The sequence below is a fragment of the Monodelphis domestica genome, chromosome 1 (genome assembly GCF_027887165.1).
Source record: "Monodelphis domestica isolate mMonDom1 chromosome 1, mMonDom1.pri, whole genome shotgun sequence".
In the NCBI taxonomy this organism is placed as follows: Eukaryota; Metazoa; Chordata; class Mammalia; order Didelphimorphia; family Didelphidae; genus Monodelphis; species Monodelphis domestica.
The window spans coordinates 456,524,990-456,549,067 of NC_077227.1; the positions used below are offsets into that span (position 1 = coordinate 456,524,990).

The window sequence follows — 24,078 nt, forward strand, 5'->3', positions numbered from 1 at the left end:
TTCCAGACCTAGTCCAACCACTGACCTACTCCATGACCTCAGGCAAATCACTTCCTAAGCTTTCTGGGTTTGTCTCATTTAAAACAAAGACAGACTACTACCAGAGGGCCAAATCAGACAGGCAGGTTCCTGTCTGGTTTTTACTTTTTTTTGAAAATGTGGAAACCATTTTTAGATGGAGGTGTAAAAAAAAAAAAGTAACTTGCCAAATAGTTTGCCAAAAGGGTTAATTAGATTATGTTTCCAGTCTTTAAGATGCCTTGTAGAAACGTAGAATAACCCACCCCTACCAAAAACAAAACAAAACAAAAAAACCTCAGTTCTTGTCCTGGTTTTATAAATTAAACAAGTATCCTTGCCCAAATCATCTTGACTCCAGATCTTCAAATTCCCCATCTATAAAATGAGGATATTCCTTGCCTACTTCAAAGATGCTGAGGACTAAATAAACTATGTAAAAATTTGGAAAACATTACATGCTGGCTACACATCAGAAGGCTGGAGGGCAATAAGCTCTACTAAGAACCATCAAAATGTAAAATCATCAATCCTTTTATTCTGACTTCTGGCATGAAGGTCCTGAGGAGCCTATTCCCCTGTAGGACTTGCTTTCTCATTGACTTGGCCATTATCTAAGGGCACTAGGGGAAGGTGCTCCTCAGATTGTGAAACCAGGCACAAGTGAATTTTATTGCTATCCACGGCTAGAGCTGTTCATTGGAGGTAGTGTGGACCTCACTCATACTTGCAGAAATCCTTGAGCCCTGTAGGCAGGTGGAGCCCATCGATGGCAAGCCGATGTATCACATTTCTCTGAATGACAAGGCGGCACAGGGTCTGAAGGGATGGCACTGTAGAGAAACAGAAAGATGGACTAGAATTAGGACATAATGGTTTAAGGCCAGACAGAGGCTTGCCTCCATTTGAATTGGAGAGTATCAAGAGTAGCCTGGAGAAAGTAGATCTAAACTAGCATTCAGGAAACCTGGGTTCCAGTCACAGCTTTGCCACTAATTCAGTGCTTCCTTAGATAAATCATTGCCCTGTTTTGACTTATTTCTCCAGTTGTGAAACTGGAATATCTTCACACTTACCTCACTAGTTATGAGAACATTAAAGTGCTTTGAAAAGTGAGGCACCATGCAGAGATTGTCATCCAAGGCCTTCCACAATCTGGCATCTGTCTACTTTCCAATCTCATCTACTACTGCCCTTCACATGATGTATTGCAACTTGAACTGGATTTTTCAGTGTTCCTTGTCTCATCCTTTTCCTTCAGTGTATGGCCCTTTGCTTACAGCTTACTCCCTACCTGGAGTAGCTTCATCTAAACAAAGCCTCCTTTGATTTTAGGAAGCAATCTCTGCTTTGAGGGATCTTTCATAGCATTCAGGCCTTTCATGTGCATTTAATCCATTTTATGTTATAATTTTCTGCTTATATGTCATCTTCCCTTCTCCCCTACCCCAGTATAATTTTGAAAGCCCAAAGACTACTGCTCTGATGTCTCACCAGGACATGAGAGTAACAGGGCTCTTACAAGGCTTCACCAAGCAGAGCAACAGTTCCTAGTAAGTGATGGGACTTCATGGGTACTACATGAAATAATAACTAAGATCTTGGGTTTCCATATCACTTATAGTGTTTTCCTAATAGTTTCCTATCCTACAAATTAGGGGGGGAAGTATTATAATTGTGCTTATTTTTCTAGTTGTTTATTCTTTACAAAGGGATATATCCACCACCTCCTAGCAAGTGAATGGTGCTATGTCTATTTTACAGATGAGGAAACCCAGGCTTAGACAAGTTTGGTGACTTATTCAGGAGGACTGGTCCTGGTTTTCTTCTTCCAAGAACACTACAACATATATATACACACCAACTGATTAGTGTGGTAGAATGGTTGAAAAGCACTGGATTTGAGATATTGGTTATTGTGGCTGACTAAGTCAGATAAGCTCTCAGGGGGTCAGTTTCATCAGCTATAAAAGGAGGGGATTCAACTAGTGATCTCTAGGGTCCCTTTTTCAGTTCTGCATCCTGTAGCACCCAATACCCCTTGACATGAGAAAAGTGAGGTTGGGGAGAGAATTTCTGGAATGCTAAACTGAGGTTATTCTGACTCAAGTCTTCTACAATGCTGAGCAAGCCTATACATACACCCATATTCCAGCTGGACCAGGCGAACGCTCTTGGTGGACGCGAAGACATCAACCACAGCATAAAGGGGCTGGGTAGTGGGCAGCCCTCGGGCGCTGGGGCCCATGTCCTCCCCATTGATGAGGATGTGCATGTCTGCAGTGCCATCTGGGAGGGGGCAAAACAGCACCCCGAGGCGACTGCGTCGTGCCGTAGGGGGCAACACGTTGAGCTCATACAATTGGTCCAGCAGGTGGCTATAGCGGCCCGGCCGGCTTCGGCCCACCAAGCGGTCGCGGGGAATTCGCAGCTGCTCAATGTGCAAATAGGGCTCGTCCAGCAGGCCTGGCGGGCGGCTTGGCGGCTCGTCGTCGCCCTCTGTAGCCACACGGTTGTGGTGGCGAGTTATGGCAAAGACCCAGCTCCGGCCCAGGCTAACCAGATCTGGTAGCGAGTACTCGGGCACAGGGGCCAGGCTGCCGGGGTCCAGGGCGGTCAGGCCCAGCCGCAGGTGGCCGCACCAGCCCAGCTCCTTCTCCTCAATCTCCACCAGGAACACCTGGCCCGGTGCCAGCGGCTCGCGGCTGAAGCACAGGCCGTTCGCGAAGCTCTCCACGCGAGTGGCCCGCGTCCCCGAAGGGTCCACGCGGATGTTGACCCCGTGGACCTCATGGAAACGGGTTGGGGGTGGTTCCCTGTACGGGGCGCCTCCGGCAGGGACCAGGGCAGGCTCTGGGGCAGCCGCCATCTGCCAGGATCAGGCGGGTAAGGCGAGCGCCACGGGCTATTTTGGGCCCCAGGGCCGAGCATGGACTTGGAGAGGGCTAAGTGAGGCTCCCGAGGGTCTCCCGAAGGAGGCGGAACTGGGCTAGGTCCTAGCGCCGCCCGCTAGATTGCCGGCCGAGGCTGGGAGTGGGCGTCATCGGGGAACGCCCGCCCCGGACCCCGAAGAGGAACAAGCAGTGGGTACCCCAGCGCCTGCAAGCGCTGGAGGGGTGAGAGGTCACGAGGGCTACCATAAGACGAACAGAGCAGGGGAGGCGGGGGTGGGGTGGGGCAGACCCTCGTGATTCCTCCAGGCTGATCAATGATCAGGTGACCCGGGAAGATCACGTGATCTTGACTTCACGTGACAGCCAGTTTTCATCTGGATCCCGGAGACAGCAGCTGGACAGACGGACGCAGACTGCAAGGTGAGCACCAGTTATCGCAGGGCCGGGCCTCACTCCTCTCCCCTCGCACCCACTCCGGGGGGTGGGGAGGAAGCTGGGGCGCTGGAGGGAGACCAGGGGAGGTTGGGCGAACTTGATTCTTCTTGCGCTGCCGGCACCTCCAGAAAGAGGAAGTATCGGCGAGTAAACAACCCGTCTCTTGGCAGATGGGCCCGGCCGCGCTCCTGCTGCTGCTGCCTCTGTTCGGACTTCCCCCAACTCGGGCGGCTCCCGAAAATGACGAGATCCTCTGCCTTCCGGGACTGATGAAGCAGCCAGCCTTTCGCCAATACTCAGGCTACTTGAACGTCGCAGGCGGCAAGCACTTGCATTACTGGTCTGGCCTGGGGCTGGGCTGAGGAGATTGTCCCGGGAGGGGTTGTTTTAAGCTAGGAAAGCATCTTCTCCCGGGAAGTGGGCTCGGAGGAGTTAGGGGTACAGACCCACCTAGGGACCTGAAAGGGCTGGGGTTCCCAAAGATGGGGTTGGAGTTGTGGGTGAACTTCCCACTCAAGATTGTCCTCTCTTTCTTGAAGGTTTGTGGAATCCCAAAAAGACCCTCAAAGTAGCCCTGTGGTTCTGTGGCTCAATGGGGGCCCAGGATGCAGCTCCTTAGATGGACTCCTCACTGAGCATGGCCCCTTTTTGGTCAGTTCCATCTCCCTTATCTTTCATCTCTCTTATCTTTTTGCTTCTTCCTCTCCAGCTCCATGGGAGAACTGGAGGGGAAAACTAAGGCTAAAAGGAAAGGAGACACCAGAGAAAGGCCCTTTCCAATCTTTCCTTGCTGTTCTTTTGGTCAGTGAGCCACTTAACTAGCAGTGCCCTTCCTTCCTCAGATCCAACCAGATGGAAATACTTTGGAATACAACCCTTATTCCTGGAACTTGGTAGGATTGGGGAAAACAGTTCTTGGCTCTGGGAGTGAGGGGTAGAGAAGGAAAGCAAAATATAGGCTTAGGGAACTGGAAGCAAGGAGTCTCCTACAATTGTCTTCCCTATGCAATTCCTAGAATGCCAATGTGCTGTACCTGGAGTCCCCTGCCGGTGTGGGGTTCTCCTATTCTGATGATAAGAACTATGTGACCAATGACACTGAGGTAAGCCTTGCTATTTACTCCTCATTCTTCTCGGCCTTCCTCCACAAACCAAGCCTCCCCACACATTCTGCACAGTACTACCTATCTACTGTTTTCTTTTCCTTGCCCAGGTTGCCCAAAACAACTATGAAGCACTCCAAGAATTCTTCCGGCTCTTCCCTGAGTTCAGTAGCAATCAGCTGTTCCTTACAGGAGAGAGTTATGCTGGCATCTACATCCCTACACTGGCTATGTTGGTCATGCAGGATCCCAGCATGAATCTGCAGGTGTGGGGAAGGAGAATAATTTAGAAGTAGGGGAAGTCTGGAAGTGGGGAAGGTCAGGGAACCACAGAGTAAGTGACAAGCCAGGAGGCTCTGTTTTTAATGGTCCTTTGTTATCCCTCTGTTCTTTGGAACTTGGGGAGCCAAAGTTTTGTGCTATTTTTGTACCTTTGAGTTTGTCTTGGTCTTGATTGGAGAAGTCTTAGGAGGAAAAGAATATCCTTCTTACTGGCTCCTCCTGGAAAGGCTTAATCAAAACTGGATTCTGTTTGTGTATGTGTGTCACAGGGCCTGGCTGTGGGCAACGGACTCTCTTGCTATGAACAGAATGATAATTCTCTGGTCTACTTTGCCTATTACCATGGGCTGCTGGGCAACAGGTAAGGAGAGAAGGGTAGGGCTGCTGAAAATCTGATAAAGGAATGAGGGCTGTGGTGGTGTAATTGAAGAGTAATAGATAAGTCATAGGGTGGGGAAGGATCTTAAGTGGCCCACATTCTAAAAGTAGAGATAATTGATTCTGGCTCTGGGCTGAGAAAGGGGTAGGGTCATCACCCCACAGGAATGTAAATTCCCTGAGGTCAACCACTGGGATTTGTACTCCCCCTTGCATCCCTGGGTCTGAGCACAAAGCCTTGTACCTAGACTGGGTGAAGAATTTAGAGATCATCTTCTAGCATTCATTCTACAGAAGAAGAAACTTTGAAGTGTCAAAAAGGAAAGGGATTCTTATAAAGTCACACATATTAGGTAACAAGCTCAATGTCAGGAATATTTGCTAAACTGAATTGAAGTGCTGATAAAGGGAAAGAGGGATGGTGGGGTGACTGGCAAATATAGCCAGGTTAAAATATTTAAGTGATTATTAAATACTCAGCCTCATACCAGGCACTACCAAAAAAAATGTAGACAATAGGGACTACTTTTTCTCTTCAAAACTACCTTTGGTTTTCATCATAGTAGGACTTCTCCTAGAATATGAATGTTGAAGGGGATCTGAAGGCTCAGGTCCTGCTAAGTGAGGGAAGGAGGAGTTTCTTCCCAGGTCTAACCCATTTTAATGTTCTTCAGGCTATGGTCTGCTCTTCAGACTCACTGCTGTGCTCAGGGGAGGTGCAATTTCCATGACAACCAAGACCCCAACTGTACCATGAATGTAAGCCTCCCTCTTCTTTCTTGTCATCTCCACCCTTATCTGCACAGGCCCCACAGCCCACTCAGGCTAAACCTTTAGACTTCTGGTTCATGGATATATCCTCATTGATTTGTCTGCCAAACCTCCTTAGGGTTTCTGTTGCCCTTCTCTAGACTGTTGATATCAGAGGTGGCCAGTTGCACATTTACCAGTGTCAAAACATGTTTCCTTTCTTCCAGCCCACCCCCCAATATACACATTTTCTGTATTCTTGTAGCTGTTGGAGGTGTCTCGTATCGTAAGCAACTCAGGGCTCAATATCTACAACCTCTATGCTCCCTGTGCTGGTGGAGTTCCTGGGCATGCCAGGTATGTGTTGCCATGGGGGGACCTGGGAACTTTCTCTTCAGAGATTTGGTCCTTTCCCTGTCTCTCCAAGACTCATGGCTACTCTTTTGTCCAGACATGAGAAAGATACACTGGTAATACAGGATATGGGGAATCTCTTCACCCGACTGCCAATCAAGCGGATGTTACAACAGGCAAGTTTGGGGAAGGGTCTTAAAAAGCTAGAGCTCAGCTATGAAAGTACCATTTCTTCAACTTCAGCTGAAGATCGCCTAGGGGGTAAAAATGGGTTGGATCTCTACCCTTCTTTCCTAGGGGACCAAGAGAATGGATGATTTTCTCTCTTTCCTGAACCTAAAGACTCTTCTAAGATTTGTAGTTTAATGACCATCTAGTCCAACCCTCCTATAGAGAGGAAGTGATTTACCCAGAATCCTATAAGGGCAGAGCCAGAATTGGAATAGGAGCACATTTCTTTCTCCTAAAACTGAGGGTATCTCTATCCCATTTCTTCTCCGCTTGCCATCTTTTCACTGGATGCCCTCTTCCTGTTAGCCAACCTACCTGGGCCCACCAAGGCAGGAATGCCACAGCAGTATTAGAAGCTGTTTTCTCTCAACAGACACTAATGAGAACTGGAGAAAGGGTACGATTGGACCCACCCTGTACCAACACCACGGCACCCTCCACCTATCTAAACAACCCTTATGTACGGAAGGCCCTACACATACCTGAACAGGTTCCACGATGGGACATGTGCAAGTGAGAGAACAGGGCTCTGGGATAATGAATGGCACTAAAATGTGGTGAGAACAGGGTGGTAAGGGCAAGGAAGGCCTCTTGTTCGTGGAGTGTGAAAGCTCAAAGGGACCTTCAAACAGGGGATTTAGAGCAGAAGAAACTTTAGATCCAACTCTCATATTGTCCAGTGAGAGAAGCTGAGCACCAGAGAGTAGCCCAACTCCCCAGTGTCAGTGTTAGTAGTGAAGCTGAGACTAGAGCTTGGACCTGGAGCTCTGCCTTCCTGATTCCTTGTTTCTTTGCCAGCTTTGTGGTGAATAGTAACTATCTGCGCCTCTATTCGACCATGAATGCTCAATACCTCAAACTTCTCAGTGCTCAGGTGAGTGTGCCTAGAGCACTGGAGTCATCCCACTGTCCCCTGGCTGCCTGAACCAGACTAACACCCTTCCCTTCCTCCCCACTCCCCCAACCCCAGAGGAAACTGAGGCTCAGAATAGGGAAATCCCACTTACAAGACTACCATACATGTTTGGCAGTTCAAAGTCCCAAGCTAGAATTTCTCCCTCAGGTTTCCCCTCTGTTCCACCTTCTGTTAAAAATGTCCTTTAGGGAGGGGAGAGTGTTTGGCTTGTGACCTGGGCACATGGTCTGCCTACAAAGCCCAGGTTCTGACCTGATTTATAACTTGGCATTACCCTCCATTCTCCTACAGAAGTACCGCATCCTGGTCTACAATGGAGATGTAGACATGGCTTGTAACTTCATGGGAGATGAGTGGTTTGTGGATTCCTTGAACCAGAAGGTGGGGAAACTGGGTAAATAGGGTGGTTGGGGGTGAGTAGCATGGCCAGAAGATGATGAACTTTAGGACAGCCAGCCAGACCTAGAATGGCAGTTACTTTGGAGTTTCTTTGGCTAATTTGGTTCTTGGGTAGTAGGCTTACAGCAATATAAGGTTCTTACTGACCATGTCCTTCATTGGGTGGGGCTGGAAGCAGGTGGAGGTACAGCGTCGACCATGGCTTGTGTCCGATGGTAGTGGGGAGCAAATAGCTGGCTTTGTGAAGGAGTTCGCCAACATGGCCTTCCTCACTATCAAGGTACCTGAGGGTTCAGGGTGGGGTAAAGTGGAAAGGGAGGAAGAGGGTATGGGGGGTAAGGTCTTTTGGGTAATGGTATGAGGGAAAAGACATAATCATCTAGGTGAGAATCTAGAACTTGACTGATGGCGATAGAGGGTTCAAGGGTAGAGGCAGCACTGGACCAGAAATGAGAAAGTGTAGACTTCAATTGTCTCTGTTGTTTGTTAGCTGTGGGACATTGAACAAATCACTCAACATCTCTGAACTTAAGTCCTCTATAAGCTGGGACACATGTACCTCCTAGGGTCAGTGTGAGAAAAGCACTTTAAGGTTTGTAGAGTGAACTTTTACTACATCTTGCCTTTTTGACCTCTAGGGAGCTGGCCACATGGTGCCCACGGACAAGCCCCAGGCAGCTTTGACCATGTTCACAAGATTCTTGAGGAAGGAGCCCTACTAAGCTCTATCTTGCCTTACAGTGGGCAACAAATGAGAGCCAGTCAGCCAGCAGCCCCTGCTTCCTGCCTGGAGAGGAGGCCTAGGCCTGCTTGGCTTAAGACCCTCTGTCTGGCCAAAGTGAATCCCTTGTTTGGTCAGTGTCAGGCCCTGTGCTTACAGAGGTAGGGATTCAAATCATACCAAATTTCCCAGGTGGACTTAATCAGAGTTTTGAGTGGAAGGATTAATTCAAGCAATTTGAGGGGGTGAGTAGACACTGGTTTATTCCTTAGAGTAGACCTTTCTGGGGGTGGCATACTGTGGTACCTCTTGCATGCCCTCTGCTCACCATGCACTGTTCCCTACCCAAAGTTGAGCTCAGGACTATGCACATGTCACCTCTATAGGAACTGGAGGATGGGGAGGGGAGAAAAGGCCAGGGCTTGGATGTAATTATGGGAATAAATGGTCCACAGCCCAAATTCTGTCTCCGAGTCCTGACTGGGGATAGGAAGGACTTTATTGATGGGGTGGAGAAAAGGGAGGTTGAACGTCCATGAATGAAAGACTAGACTTTTGTGGATGAATGACAGCCTCCTAGAAGCCTGTTCAGGAGGAGGGGGTAGCAGGTGGAGGGGGAAAGGAAGTGGGACCAAGGTCACCAGCTGGCCGGTTCTTTTCAATCACCTCTCGAAGTCCCTTAGTGAAGTGGAGATCAGCCCCAATAGTCAGGAATCCCTAGGGTTTACAGGGAGAGAGAGGACTTGAAAAGATGACCCCAAAGTTCTTCCTCTTTCCCAGCACTCTATATGCCCCTCACTCACAGCCTGGTTGGTCACCACCTCTTTGACGAAGTCGATGCCCTCAGGGAGTGGTATCTGCACCCCACGCTTGGATCGATCTACAGGAAAAGAAAGCAAGAAAACAGACTCTTGCTTGGCACCAAAGGACAGCTAGGACCAGTGGAGGGAGGCAGAGATTCCAGCTCAGTCCCACACCAGAGCTGTTCTCTGATTGAGGGGATGCCCCAGGCGATGGTAGCTGGATGGGGGGTCTCATTTCCTCCTAAGTTTTCAGAGATGATGTGGAAACTAGAAAGGAGGCTTTTAAAGTGAAAGCACTGGGCTTCAAAGGAGCCTTCAAGGCACTTACCGTCTCTGGCCCTTCTGGAAATTGAGGAAGTTCCTCACTTTCTTAGTGAGTTCCTCTTTTACTAGCCTTTGGTTGAGGTTTAGATGATCACTTGATGTTGTAAAGGCCATTCCTATCAGGTGTGGGTTGCTCCAGATGACTTCCGAGTTCCCTTCCAACTTTTCATGTTCTAATTCTGTGATTTGCTCAGTCTAGGACTCCTTTTCCCCAACTGAGCCACTCCCTCATCCCGTCCTCCTCCCTGAGAGGGATGGCTTACCATTGAGCAGGGGCATCACTGCAATCTGTAGCAGTGTCTTCAGGGGGGCTTGAAGTGGAATCAGCTGGGGTGAGGATGAGAGGGAGAAGAAGTAAGGGACAAGTTTCTGGTAGGCACGCTGCCCCCATGTCTACCCCACAGTGGCTTCCCTCTCCCCAGCTGCTTTCTCTGTCCAGTTTCCCACTACTCACTGCCAGGGACTCCAAGGCAGACTGGTTTGAATAGATGCGAAACCTATGGAAAACCAGGGAAGAGAACCCTAGGCCTTGTACTGCGGAGCTGGTGCTTCCTCTCATCACCCAGTCCCTCAACCCTGGTACCTTCGTAGGTCCATCTGAGCCTGAAGTGCCTTTCCCCGAAGAGACATTTTTGCACTGAGACGGGCATCCTAAAGGAAAGGAAGGGGAGGTGATGTTTGAGATCAGCCAGCTCCCACCCCTTGGCAGGACTTCCCCGGCCCTCTCTTGGCATCGAACCATGGTCATGCTGGAGAGCTGCACTTCTGGCTGGTCAGATGGTGCCAGGGCAATGACAAGGCTAGCAGTGACAGAGATGGTGGTGCCTGAAGGTTTGATGGTACATCGAGGTGGTGCAAGGACCTGTAGCTCCAGCTTTAGGGGTGCATCTATCACTGTGGGACTCTTCAAAGAAAGAAGGGGAGACATGTTGAGGCTGGGCTTAATAGGAAGGACAGCACAATATAATGGAAAGAAGATGAGCCACCTGGAGTCAGACACCCTGGGTTCAAACTCTGGCTGTTATCATTACCTTTGGGACCTCAGACAATACACTGAATTCCTCATCTACTAGATGATTTCTAAGGTCCCTTACAACTCTAGGGTCTATGCCAGAAATTATGAAAATGAATTGTTTGGCTGGCAGCCCCTAGGCAAGGCCATTTAAGAGGCTGGGGCAACAATGGGAGGAGGATCAATCAATGAGGCCTAATTCATTGTCTGCTGTTTGCTATGCTTTGTCATTATAAGAGCCTGTCAGTCACAAGCATTAAGTACCCTGGGCCAGGCACTTCGGACACAAAGACATGGTCCTTGCCCGCCAGGAACTCCCATTAAGAGAACATTGGTAACTGGAGCAAGCAGTTTCTTGTGAATGATGAGGTCAGAAGCCAGAGGTATATGGCATTATGGAAATGCCTCTTGGTTCTCAAGGGCTATGTCAGCAAAGTGCTGGCTTCTTCAGGGGAAAAAGCTTCTTGTGTGGCCCAGTGATAGATTGTGTTTGTTTTCCAAAGACCAAACTGGCTACCCAGGGAGGTATATTGCTATGGTGCCAGTATTTTCTGGCCTTGTAAATTCTTGAAGAGAATTATTTCATGATAGAGGGTTACATTCTGCATTGGTGGAGGGAGTACCTGCATTATATAACAAATCTTTGAAATGTCTCTTTTGTGGGCAAAAATCAAGCATACTTATGCTTTAGAGTTAAAGGGGGCCTCTGATATTTTATATAGTTAAAGAAGCAGGGGCCAGAGACTTATCCAAAGTCACACAGTAAGTAATAGAACCAGAATTCAAACTCTAGTCTTCTAACTCCAAATTCTGGGCTCTTACTTCATCCATCTAGAGATGGGGCTCTCAGAAGCCTCTCAGCTGGGGCACACACACTCCACAGGTTTGGAGTGTAAACTTAAAACATATATGGAAACATTTTATGTCCCCCTCCCTTTCAGAGTGAATTCTCCCTCCTTCAATACATCCATGTTCCATCACACATCCAAGTCCATCCTCCCATCCCTCTCACCAACAAGACGATGCTCCCAAAGAAAGTGGCTCTCAGTACCATGTCCAGGTCTTTTGGAACCTAAGCCAAAAAAAAAAAGAGGGATATATCGGGCGAAGGAAGAAGCTGCAGATTAGATTTGAGAAGTCAACTAGGCTAGTCCTCTGCCCCTGAAATTTCTCTTCTGAATACTTTTAGTGACAGGGAGTTCACCACTTTACAAAGCAAAAAGATTCTTCCATCTGCGTTCCCTCCATCACAGTGTCCTCCCACCCCCAGGCTGTCCTCTGCCTATCCTTGCGTCAGTACCAGCAGTTGGGGACACCTCCAAACCATCCCCCCACCCCATCTCACCTTGTCCCCAATGAGCTCCAACCGAAGCACGCCAGCCCGAAAGTAACTCTCCATGGCAGAGTCAAAGAAGAACTCTGAGAAGGCCACATAGACCATTCTATCCTCTTCTTGCAACTGAGGCTCCACTGCCCGGTTGGGGAAGCTGGTGTTGGCCTCTGCCAGAGGGAAGAAGGCTCCCTGAGAGACAAGAGCAGGAAGGTCAGAGATCAAGGCATCTCCAGCCCCAGCCTCTCAGAGGAATGTTTTAATGAGGGAATACCTGTATGGGGTCAAGAGTCAGCCCTCACCCCCTGCCCCAAGCCAGGCGCTCACCCGGAACTCCATATCCAGATTGCTGGTTGAGGTCACTGGATCACTCAGGAGGGAATAGTCAATGCCAACATGCTTGTCCACTGCGCTGCGCACTATAGGGGAAGATTAGGTTTATATCACTTAACAACTAACTCGACCCCTGTTAGAATCAATACTGTATGGGTTCCACAGCAGGAGAGCAGTAAGGACTAGACAATGGGAGTTAAATGACTTGCCCAGGGCCCCACAGCTAGGATGTGTGGGATTTCAGATTTGAACTCCAGGCCTGGCTCTACCCATTCAACCATCTGGCTGTCCCCCAACTCAAAGGCTTGTAATGAGGCAGGCCATAGAGAATTATGCTTACTGGGAGGCCCATCCAGCTGTGTAGGGACCAGAACTGGGATTTGAAGACTGAAATGAAATGGACTATCTACTTAAGACCCAAGTTCCAATCTTCCCTCTGTCACTGAATGTGGTCTTGGATAGTCATATCTCCAGTCTGGACTTACCTCAGTTCCCTTAACTATAAACCGAGGATAAAATTTGAACTATCTACTTGTCTTCAAATGAAAGTGACTACAGCTGGGATTTGCAGTCACTCAGTAGCCCTGGGGTCTAAACCTGTTGTCCACCTCCACTCCTTCCAGCCTGTGTAGGATCCTGGGCATGCAACACCCTTTTGGGCCTCAGTTTCCTAATCTATAAAATAAGGGAACTGGGATGGAAAGGTGGGAGTCTCTGCCTGCTCTAGATGCTCTGATCAAAGTGTTCTGGGACCATTCTAGTCAAGTAGAGCTGCTATTCCATAAAGAAGGCTTATCTTTGGCCTCATTTAACAAGTCAATTCTAAATAGAGTTCGTATTTCTATGACACTTTACAGTTTACAAAATACTTTCCTTAAGACCACATTCCATGACTAATAGAGGAAGTGTAATTTTATAAAATTTATGATTTTTATTATATATATAATTATTATATATACTATATAATAACATGCAATGTTTTATTATATATTTTAATGTTTTGTTATGTTTATTGTATAATGAAACATAAGTATACTAAATAAAAATTTATTTTAAAAATAAAAAAAATTTTTAATTTCTCATTTTGGAGAGGAAATTGAGCAAGAGTCTTTGAATGACCCACTCAACATCCTATAGATTAGGGAATAGCAGAACTGGGGCTTTGACCTGGCCCTGCAAATTGAGATGCCTTTTTTTTTTTTTAATTCTTCCCTTCTCTTTTAGAAGAAGAGCAGTAAGAGTAGGCAATGGGGGTTAGGTGATTTGTCCAGGGTCACACAGATTTGAACCCAGGACCTCCCATCACTCAGTCTGATTCTCAATCCACTGATCCACCTAGCTGCCCTCTGGAACTTTTTTTTCTCTTTACCACACTTACTCAAGCTCCTCCAATTTATTTGACAAATGATAAAACTGAGGCAAACAGAGTTAAGTGACTTACCCAAAGCCAAACAGCTAGTAAATGACTCAGGCTAGATGTGGACTCAGCAAGATGAAAATTCCCAACTCTAAGCCTTGCACTCTTCTCACTGTGCCACCTAGCTGCCCCATCTCATGAATTGGGAACTCTAATAGCACCTACCTCCCAGGGCAAGTCAAGTGAGACAATGTAAATCGGCAGCGTGATATAACATGCGGACAAATGGGTCTGGAATCCAAGGACCACAGATTCAATTCTGACTCGATCGTTTACTATCTCTTGTGAACTTAGAACCTTAAGCAAGCAGCTTAACCTCCCTGGGCCTGGGTTTCTGTTCCTCCCTCCGTCAAATGAGGAAATTAGAACAAATGACCGAAACAGTCTCTTCCAGCTCAAAATTGAGGGGGGGGGGGGAAAGTCAAGCATTTTGAGAAGCCTGAAGTGCCATGTAAACGTCGGCAAGGATGGGTGATGCCTAGCCATAAGGTTGTTGTGTGGCTCAGATGACAGCATCCGGGTACAGTGCTCTGTAGCCTCCAAAGTGTGCCTGCAAGTCAGCCTGGCTATAGAGAGACAAACAAGCAGGTGCTCTGGATAGCTGCTGGAGGGGGCCAGGCCACAGGGAAGGGCCAGCGGCAGGACAGAGACTGCCGTGGAGCCAAGATCTCGTTTCTACTCAGCGGGTGGCCCAAGGAAAAGGCAAACTACATCGATTCCCCGCACCTTGAAGTGTTGGGCCCTCTCTCCTAGAGATGCCAAGAAGTGGATGAGGATTTGTGGAGGCCCAAGCGCTGCTCAGAGCCTGTGGATCCCACCGTAAAGCAGGCAGTTGCTGCTCACTGGCTGAGATACTACCCGTCCGCTAGAGGGTGCTCTGGAGGAAGACTCATGTGCCCGAGTTCAAAACTGGCCTCAGACACTAGCTGCGTGATCCTGAGCCAGTCACTTTACCACACTTGCCTCAGATTCCTCATTTTTAAAAGGAACTAAAAGGAAACGGTAACCCGCTCTAGGCTGTTTGCTGAGAAAACCATAAATGGGATCACAAAGAGTTAGACTCGACTGAAATGACACAATAACTCTTAAGCAGCGACGCAGCACTCCTGTATGGGGCTTTCTGCCCCCATAATTCCCCATCTCCCACTTTACCATGTTTCCTCATCTTGGGGAGTCTCGGAGGTAACTGAGTGTTTGCTAAACTTCTGATAGCTTCTCATCCCCAACAGGGCTGTGGGGGTGGGTGGAACAGGGGGCAGGAGGAGGAGAAAGCAGATACATCCCAACCTTTTCCTGCTTCCAAGACTCACCAGGGACTGTGTCCAGAAGGGAATTGAGCAGGACCAGCCCTGCATGGTGCAGTACGGGACAGATCTGAGCATCAAAACAGATGAGCATCAGCACATCATTATCCCCTTCCCCGCTCCGGCTCCCATCCCTTTGTTACGCCCTGCCATCGGTCCTTCCCAGACCTGCCCCTGACCCCAGCATCACCTGTTGGTTGAGAAGGAAACGCATGCCTGAGATGATGAAAGAAGAGAGGAAATCGTAGACCTTCCTGCAGGAAGAGGGGAAGGAATGGGGACCAGCCCTGTAAGTCCCAGCCCAGCCTGGGATCCCCGCGTTCAGCCCTGGAGGGCACTGATTAGGGGAATCTGGAGAACAGGAAGGGAGAAGAGGCGGGGGAGGCGGGGTTCCAGACACATTTCCTTCTCACCCTCAACATCTGTATCCCAGCGGAATCTGGGGATAGGGAAGAATAGGTGTGAAGAGGGGAAAGGAGGCACAGAAGGGTAGCCCTGAGGGGAGGGCAAGGGGGACACCCGGCAGCCTGGCATTCAAGCCCTCCACCACCTGGCCCAAACGGCTACTTCCCCATCCTTGTCTCCCCCTCTTCCCCTTTCCAACCAGACCCTTCCCCCAAGCCCCAAACAAAGCCGACTCCTCCCCTTTCGCCACAATGTTCACTGTCTACAGGTGCCCTCTCCCCTCTCCCCCTGGCCCGGTCCCAGATCAGCTCATCCCTGTAGCCTTCCTTGATGCCCACCCACCCGCTAGAAGTGATCCCTCCCTTTTCTGTACTCCTGTGAAACTTCCCGTCTCTACTGTATTCTGCCGTGCCGAATAACGCATCCGTGTCTTGTCCCTTCCCCAACCCCGGCAGAAAGCAAATTCTATGGGGACAGAGAACGTGTCTCAGCCGTTCCATCTCAGGGGCCAGGAACAGTCTAGAACCACCTTCCTCCCACTCACTCGTGGGCACAAGCTAACGACGGCCCCTTGGCCCCCAGCACCTGGGACTCCCCCTTCCTGGAGGGCCCTTCGCCCAACCAGCATGGGAACAGCCATCAAAGGACTGGGATTCTGGAGCCCAGGGGAAGGCCTCACTTGAAGGTGCCTCCGAAGGCAGCTTGCATCTTGGAAACAGAGGCCACGCAGGAGACGTTGGAAACCTTAATTCGCCCACCAGGGTCTCTGGCCAGCTGCAGGGCGGTATGGATGGACACGCCTTCAGCGGAAGCATCCACAAAGCCTCCATCGTAGCTGCCAACAGGTGAAAGTCAAGAAGGAAATAAATATTCCTAGAGCCTCCTTGTGCCAGGCGCTTAACAAATACCATCTCATTCGATCCTTGCCACAACCCTGGGAGGTAGCGTTAGCATTATTCTCATTTGATTTGAAGAAACTAAGGCAAACAGAGGTTAAGTGACTTGTCCAGGGTCACACGGTTTTTCCTGACTCCAGGCACAGAGCTCTAACCACTCTGGCTGCCTTTAAGAGATGGGGTGCAAAGGAGGGGCTCTACTTTGCCTGTCCTCCCCATTGGGCATCCCTTCTCCCCCTCAGCCCTGCGCCCATCCTTGTCCCAGCCCTCACTCCTGCCCTTACAGGAACCAGTAGAGCAGTTGTCTCCTGAAGCGAAGACTGATGGAGGCGTTGCTGATGTTCAAGATCAGGTCATGGGTGGGCTGGAAGTACAGTTCTGACTGGACCAGCTGCAGTTCAGTCACCTTCACCCTAGAGGGACAAAAAACATGGAAGGCTCAGACCTAGGCGGCCCCAGCCTTAGAGTCCCATTCAGATCTAAGTTTTCTTAGCAGAAAAATTGAACTAATCCCCAGTAACTGTGAAGAGGGACAGCTAGGTGGCACAATAGATAGAGCTTAGAACCCAGAGTCAGAAGGACCTGAGTTCAAATCCAGCCTCAGACACTTCCTAGCTATGTGATCTTGAGCAAGTAACCCTGTTTGCCTCAGTTTCCTCATCTGTCAAATGAGCTGGAAAAGAAAATGGGAAACCCCTCCAGGATCTCAGCCAAAAAGACTCCAAATGGGGATCCTAAAGAGTTGGATATGACTGATTGATAAAAAACAATGGGAAGGGTAAAAACAAAAAACAAAAAAACAAAGGGCAGCTGGGTAGCCCAGTGGATTGAGAGCCAGGCCTAGAGATGGGAGGTCCTGGGTTCAAATCTGGCCTCAGACACTTCCCAGGTGTGTGACCCTGGGCAAGTCACTTAACCTCCATTGCCTAGCCCTTACGGCTCTTCTGCCTAGAACCAATACACAGTATTGATTCCAGGACAGATGGCAAGGGTTTAAATAAAAACAAACAAACAAAACAATGAGGGTCCTAAAGAGTCAGATATGATTGATTGCTAAAAATGACTTTGGATTGCTCTCTTTTCTCTAATCCTGTGAGCATGATGAGAGCCAGGTCCCTTCACCACTCATTCAATCCAGGCTGTGAAAATCTAGCTTTCCCAATGAAGGTCTCCTACACCCCACATAAGATGTCAGAGTTGTAAGGGACCTTAGCTACCTTATCTTACAGGGGAGGAAACTGAGGCAACTAGTTCTCATCTTAGAAATCCTCTAGTCCAACCCACCCCTAAAAAGGAATCCCATCTACAACATCCCTGACAAGAGATTATCCAGCCTCTACTGGAACAAATAATAGCAAACTTTATTAGAAAGAGAAATTCCATTTAAAATCACCCTAGACAATATGAAATATTTAGGAATCTATTTGCCAAGGCAAACACAGGAACAATATGAACACAACTACAAAAGACTCTCCACACAATTAAAACTAGATCTAAACAATTGGGAAGACATTGATTGCTCCTGGGTAGGACAAGATAATGCAATTAAAATGACAATCCTACCCAAATTCATTTACTTATTTAGTGCCATACCCATCAAACTACCAAAAACTTTTTTTTACTGAATTAGAAAAAATTATAACAAAGTTCATTTGGAAGAACAAAAGATCAAGGATATCCAGGGAAATAATGAAAAAAAAAATGTGAAGGAAAGAGGCCTTGCAGTACCAGATCTTAAAATGTACTATAAAGCAGTGATCATCAAAACAATATTATTTGGAACTATGCCCAAAGGACTTTAAAAGACTGCCTACCCTTTGATCAAGCCATCCCACTGCTGGGTTTATACCCCAAAGAGATAAGTAAAAAGACTTGCACAAAAATATTCATAGCTGCGCTCTTTGTGGTGGCAAAAAACTGGAAAATGAGGGGATGCCCATCAATTGGGGAATGGCTGAACAAATTGTGGTATATGTTGGTGGTGGAATACTATTGTGCTCAAAGGAATAATAAAGTGGAGGAATTCCATGTGAACTGGAATGACCTCCAGGAAGTGATGCAGAGTGAAAGGAGCAGAGCCTGGAGAACATTGTACACAGAGACTGATACATTGTGGTACAATAGAATATTATGGACTTCTCTACTAGAAGCGATGCAATGATCTAGGACAATCCTGAGAGACTTATGAGAAAGAATAGTATCCACATCCTGAGGAAGAACTGTGGGAGCAGAAACACAGAAGAAAAACAACTGCTTAATCACAAGGTCAATGGGGATATGATTGGGGATATGGACTCTAAATGATCACCCTGGTGTAAATATCAATAATATGGAAATAGGTCTTGATCAATGACACATGTAAAACCCAATGAATTTGCGCATTGGTTATGGGAACAGGGTGGGAGATGGGGAGGGAAAGAACATGAATCATGTAACCATGGAGAAATATTCTTAATTAATTTAACTTAATATTTAAAAAATAATAGCTAACTTTATATAGTGCTTTAAAATATGCAAAGTACAGGGATAGCTGGATGGCTCAGTGGGTTGAGAGTCAGGCCTAGAGACAGGAGGTTCTGGGTTCAAATTCGGCCTTAGAGACTTCCTAGCTGTGTGTCCTGGGCAAGTCACTTAACCCCCATCGTCTAGCCCTTACTGCTCTTCTGCCTTAGAATCAATAAGGAGGAACCACTGTTCTAAAGCTATCTTCCAATCCTCTTTTGGATAGACAGAAAGTTTTTTTTTCATCTAGCAGCAACTAGTCTCTGTGCATCTTCCCTCTATTTATTTCCTCTGCCTTCTGATGTCAAGCAGAGAAACTATAAGCATTCCTTCCCATGAGGCCAGACTTCAAAGATCTGAAGATAGCCATCACTGCCTTCCTAAGTCTTTTCCTCCCCAAGAAAAGCATCTCTGGCTCTTTCAACTAGTCTCCTGGCATGCTGGCTTGTCCCCAGAGTCAGTGACAGAAATAAGACTCAAACTTTTTAAAGCCCCAACCCTTTTCCACCTCCTCCATGACTTGACCTCTGAATGTCTTCCTGACCTAGCCCCCGGAGGAAGTAGGAAGTGGGTTCAAAGATGTTTCCTTTGTCATATGAAAGCAGCATCTGAGAAGAGGAAGTATGCCCAGGATCCCTAGTGGATGGGATTCTGTTGCAGGCAGTGCTGCGAGGCACTGATACTGGACTAGGAATCAAGGGGCTTAGATTAGGGTCTCAGCTCTGCCACTGACTAGCTACGTGGCCTTGGACAAGTCACATCTCCTCTCCAAGGCTGGACTCCATCTCTCTGCTCTGGGCATTTTTTCTGTCTGTTCCCCATGCCTGGAATGATCTCCACTCTGCCTTCCTGCCTTCCCTAGCTTCCTGTAAGTCCTAACTAAAATCCTTTCTTTTTCCAAGAAGCCTCTCCCCATCTCTTCTTAATTCTAGTGTCTTTCCTCTGTTAATTATTTCCTACTTATCTTGTAGATAGCTTGTCTTTGTATACATTTGTTTGCCTATTGTCCCCTCCATTAGATTATAAGTTCCCTGAAGTCCTGGACTATCTTTTGCCTCTTTTTGTGTCCCAAGCACACAGCACAGTGCCTGGCACATGGTAGGTGCTAAATAAATGTTTATTGATTGGCTGAACTTGATCAGAGGTTCTTAATCTTTTTTTAGGCCATGGACCTCTTTGGCTGTCTCGTGAAGCCCACAGATCCCTTCTCAAAATAATGTTTGGCATATACAAGATACATACAGAGAAGAGGAAAGGTAGCCTGAGAGGGGATAGCATTATCAATTAGGGGGACTGGAAAATGTTTCTTGGATTTGGTAAGCACTTGAATGGAGTCTCTTGAATGAACTCTTACCTTACACATTAGACTCAATTCTGTGTATTGGTTCCAAGGTCGAAGAGTGATAAGGCCTAATGGGGGTCAAGTGACTTGCCCAGGGGCACACAGCTAGGAAGTCTCTAAGGCCAAATTTGAATCCAGGACCTCCCATCTCTAAGCCTGACTCTCTATCCACTGAGCTACCCAGCTGCCTCCTTGATCTGAGTCTTAAAGGAAGCCAAAGATTCTTTTTTTTTTTTAAACCCTCACCTTCCATCTTGGAGTCAATACTGTATATTGGCTCCAAGGCAGAAGAGCAGTAAAGGCTAGGCAATGGGGGTCAAGTGACTTGCCCAGGGCCACATAGCTGGGAAGTATCTGAGGTCACATTTGAACTCAGGACCTCCCATCTCTAGGCCTGGCTCTCAATCCACTGAGCCACTCAGCTACCCCCAGAAGCCAGAGATTCTAAGAGAAGAGATTATGACGGAGAGCATTCCAGAGAAGAGATGTAGCACCCTGTGTGAGAAACAGCAAGTAGGCCAGGATGAATGGACTATAGAGTATGCCCATGGGAAGAATATTTTAACAGAACATTACAATTCTGGCACCTCATGACAGAGAAATGGGTTTTGGGGGAAAGACAATGAGTTCTGTTTGGGGCTTCTGGAATGGATTATTGCAGTAGCCTCCCACTCCTCTAAAGGCTTCTCTAAACCCAGCTGTCAGCATGCTATTCCTCAAGTATGGCAGATCTACCAGGGTCATTCCCCTGCTCAAGACGCATCAGGGGCTCCTTTGCTCTGAGAATTAACAAATTCCTCCCTCCTTACCTCTATGCATGTTTTAAAATGCCTTTTTTGTTGCCGAGTTCTTTCGGTCATGTCTGATTCTTCATGACCCCATTTAGGGTTCTCTTGGCAGAGATATTGAAGTGGTTGGCCATTTTCTTCTCCAGCTCATTTGACAAGTGAGGAAACTGAGGCGAACAGGGTTAAGTGACTTGCCCAGAGTCACACAGCGGGTAAGTATCAGAAGCTTTCTGATTCCAAGAGCAGTGCTCCATCCACCGTGCCACCAACATCCTTCAGTATTCAGTTTAGGGGCAGTTAGGTAGTACAGCGGATAGAGCACCAGGCCTGCAGTCTGGAGGACCAGTGTTCAAATCTGGCATCAAACACTCCCTGAGCCCGTCACTTAGCCCCGATTGCCTAGCCCTTGGCACTCCTATCTTAGAACTGATACTAAGACTAAGGGGTTTAAAAAAAAAAGGCAGCTCTCCTGTGCCATCTCTGACCTAAGGCCTTTTTCCTGATCTCTCACCCCCCAGTTGCTAATGCCTCCCAACCAAATTACCTTGTATTTACTTTGCACACACACATATATATATTCCCCCCATGGGTCCAGGTTGTGCCCTGCCAATAGGGTGTGAGCTCTTCCTCACACTCGGCCTGACACATAGGAGGTGTAGAAATGCTTGGGGATTGCTAAATCCCCCAATGTCCCTTCCAGTCTACAATCCAGTCACCTCCCTGGGCCTCCAGTTCCTCCTCTATAAAACGAGGCGGTTGGACTGCCTCTGGGGGTCCGTTCCAGCTCTCTGCCTACCTGTGTGGTGATGTGCTGTGTCCAAGGAAAGAAACTCTAACTCAAATGACTTCTGACATAGCTTTGAACTCCATTCCTCAGTCCCCCTGCCCCACCCCCTCCCAGCTGATTAGCCCTGTTCCCCAAATGCCCAGCGACTCACTCGGTGATGTTGTAAGAGAAGGGGCCCTCGCTGCCCCTCAGGTCCGGGATGGTGATGGTTTCTAGCTCGTGCTCCAAGAACTTCAGGCCTTCTTGCTTTACTGAGACAGTGAGACCCTTAGAACTCTCCCTCCGCTCCTCCCCCCACCCCCAGGTTCATCCTCCCACCATCTGGAAGCCCAGGCCTTTTTGGTGGCCCCAGGGCTCCCTCTCATTTCCCAGCTCCACCAAGCACCGGGGACCAAGGCAAGACCCCCGACGCATGACCTTACCCAGCTCCAGGGCTTTGGATGTGACCCGGATCTTGCACCCTGGAGTCTCCCCGTGAGTAGCTGCTATAAGTGCTAGGAAAAGGACCCAGAGAGGAGTCATGGCTGGACCGGCCTGAGGGAGGGAAAGAGGGGTAACAAAAGTCATTCTCCCACAGGTGGGTCTTAAGGGAAATCCCCTCCTAAGGCCCCAGGGCCTCCCTGTGTCTGTCTGAAGTGGGGGGACAGAATCTGCCTCTGGCAGAGAAGGAAACTCAGGCCTGGGATGCAGGTGCAGCTGGAGGGGGGGGGTAGCCAGATCCCTGGGAGTACTGCTGGACAGAGGAGTGAGGGGAAGGGGGGGCGCCTCCAACTTCCTCCCCACCGTTATTAGCCCGGCCTTTCCTGGGGATGTCAGGCTGTTTTATAGTACAGAGGCCTGTCCTGGGACATTCCACTACCCATAGGATTTGGGGGAGGAGGAGAAGAACGGGGGTCAAAGCTGCCTGTGCCCAGGCCACATGACAGGCTAAGACTAGTGGGGTGACTGACCCCACCTCCTCATGCCTCCCTTCTGCCTGGCAACTGAGGGCCTGCAACTCAGCCCTACTCCATGGTAACAGGAGCAAACACATTCCTGGGGACAGTCTGTGGTATCCAGGGCCCCACTTAGGGAAGGGGCAGCCCAGTAGGGTGAGATTTAAAGAGCTCCGTGGCCACACGGAATCCCCCTGTGCCTTCCCCCATTCCCTAGGTCTACAGGATCTTAGAATGACGGCCCAGGAGAGGAAGCTAGAACTCAGAATGGTAGAACAGGTAGGGACCCTGGGCAGAGAGAACATTATAGATGAACGGAACCTTGGAACAGGAGAAACGGAAAGTTAGGAATGGAAAGAAGCTCAAGATCCCCCCCAAATAGAATGTTAGAGCTGGAAGGAGCTCCTAAGACAGATCCTCGCATGTCAGAGCTGAAAAGAACCGTATAACGTCGAGCTAGAAGAGACAGTAGAGCATTTCAGGTTTTAACTGGCAGGGACCCTTAGAATTCCGAAAATAGAATGCCAGGGCGAGTGGGAGCGGATAGAGTGGCAGAAAAGAAAGAACCCTTTGAGTTCCTCTAGTCCAATCCCCTTTTTCTCCCCGAGCGGGAAAGGGACTTGTCCAAGGTCTAAGTGCGAATTCTCGCCAGAACCTACGCCAGAACCCAGGTTTTCGAGCTCCTCAAGTCCGGGGCTCTTTTCCTCAAGTTCTCCCGTGGCCCCATTCCTGTAAGAGTTAAAGGGCTCCGACCCCTTCTCCAATGGACCTACAAAGCCTTCGCCCTCAGCCCCAAGCCGTGGGGGGAGGGGCCGGGGGTGGCTCGAGGGGCCACAAGAAGTAGAGCTGGAGATCTTCCCTGAGCTACCTCAGCCCCTGTCCTAGCCCCAGTGCAGCCCCTCTGATCCTCTGCCCGTCGCGTCGCCCTCCCCGCAGTGGCGCATCCTCGGAGTCTCCACCATTCCTCCCCCAGCCCGCTCCGCTCCGCTCGGTGTGAGGTCTAGGCTACTGGCTCGGGGTTGCGATGCTGGGGGCAGGGAGCGCAGAAAAGGGGGATACGCGTAGAGACTCACGCGGCGGGGCCAAGGGGGCTGGGGTCAGCTGCAGTCACGTCCCGCCTGCAATGGCTTGATCTGGGGAGAGAAGCGGGGCCAGGGTCTGTACGGGCTACTTCGGGTACTGCTGCCTTTATAGAGCGCTAGCCGCAACCCGTCCCCCCAACCCCCATCCACACCCGCCCCTCTCCTTCCCTCCTGAGTTGGGAGGGATCGAGGCGGGCTGACGAATCTGGAGGAATGGTGGGGGGAGGGCTAGACAGCCCCGTGACTGGTCAGGCCCAGGCAGGCCCGATGCAGCTAGAGACCCAGGGATGGAGCAAGAAAGCGTCCCCCATCCATGGAGAGAGAATCATAAGAATCC

At 48.9% G+C, this 24,078-nt stretch overlaps 3 protein-coding genes across 4 annotated transcripts; 1 reads left to right on the forward strand and 2 right to left on the reverse strand.

Moving 5' to 3' along the window:
- Nucleotides 1-101: 101 nt before the first annotated feature.
- NEURL2 (neuralized E3 ubiquitin protein ligase 2) lies at nt 102-3,088 on the reverse strand. Its single transcript, XM_001373985.4, has 2 exons — nt 2,161-3,088; nt 102-851 (listed from the first exon to the last, which is right to left on the reverse strand). The coding sequence occupies exons 1-2, from the start codon at nt 2,885-2,887 to the stop codon at nt 736-738; spliced, it is 843 nt and encodes a 280-aa protein (XP_001374022.1). The 5' UTR covers nt 2,888-3,088; the 3' UTR covers nt 102-735.
- Nucleotides 2,819-8,942, forward strand: CTSA (cathepsin A). Of its 2 annotated transcripts, XM_007474923.2 has the most exons (16): nt 2,819-2,904; nt 3,276-3,332; nt 3,518-3,687; nt 3,887-3,998; nt 4,190-4,240; nt 4,364-4,450; nt 4,561-4,716; nt 5,002-5,093; nt 5,785-5,869; nt 6,126-6,217; nt 6,312-6,390; nt 6,819-6,958; nt 7,244-7,319; nt 7,653-7,742; nt 7,936-8,040; nt 8,399-8,942. In XM_007474923.2, the coding sequence occupies exons 3-16, from the start codon at nt 3,518-3,520 to the stop codon at nt 8,480-8,482; spliced, it is 1,419 nt and encodes a 472-aa protein (XP_007474985.1). In that variant the 5' UTR covers nt 2,819-2,904; nt 3,276-3,332; the 3' UTR covers nt 8,483-8,942. The 2 variants fall into 2 exon arrangements, with proteins under 2 accessions (XP_007474985.1, XP_001374035.2); XM_001373998.5 differs by lacking the exon at nt 2,819-2,904 and having other exon boundaries at nt 3,195-3,332; nt 7,939-8,040.
- Nucleotides 8,718-24,078, reverse strand: PLTP (phospholipid transfer protein). The gene is made up of 16 exons (XM_056812353.1): nt 23,733-24,078; nt 22,147-22,258; nt 21,876-21,975; nt 16,590-16,718; nt 16,089-16,244; nt 15,195-15,258; nt 15,011-15,074; nt 12,278-12,369; nt 11,966-12,142; nt 11,633-11,692; nt 10,348-10,512; nt 10,192-10,259; nt 10,063-10,105; nt 9,872-9,935; nt 9,285-9,361; nt 8,718-9,198 (listed from the first exon to the last, which is right to left on the reverse strand). Exons 2-16 carry the CDS (start codon nt 22,244-22,246, stop codon nt 9,070-9,072), a joined length of 1,488 nt encoding a protein of 495 aa, XP_056668331.1. The 5' UTR covers nt 22,247-22,258; nt 23,733-24,078; the 3' UTR covers nt 8,718-9,069.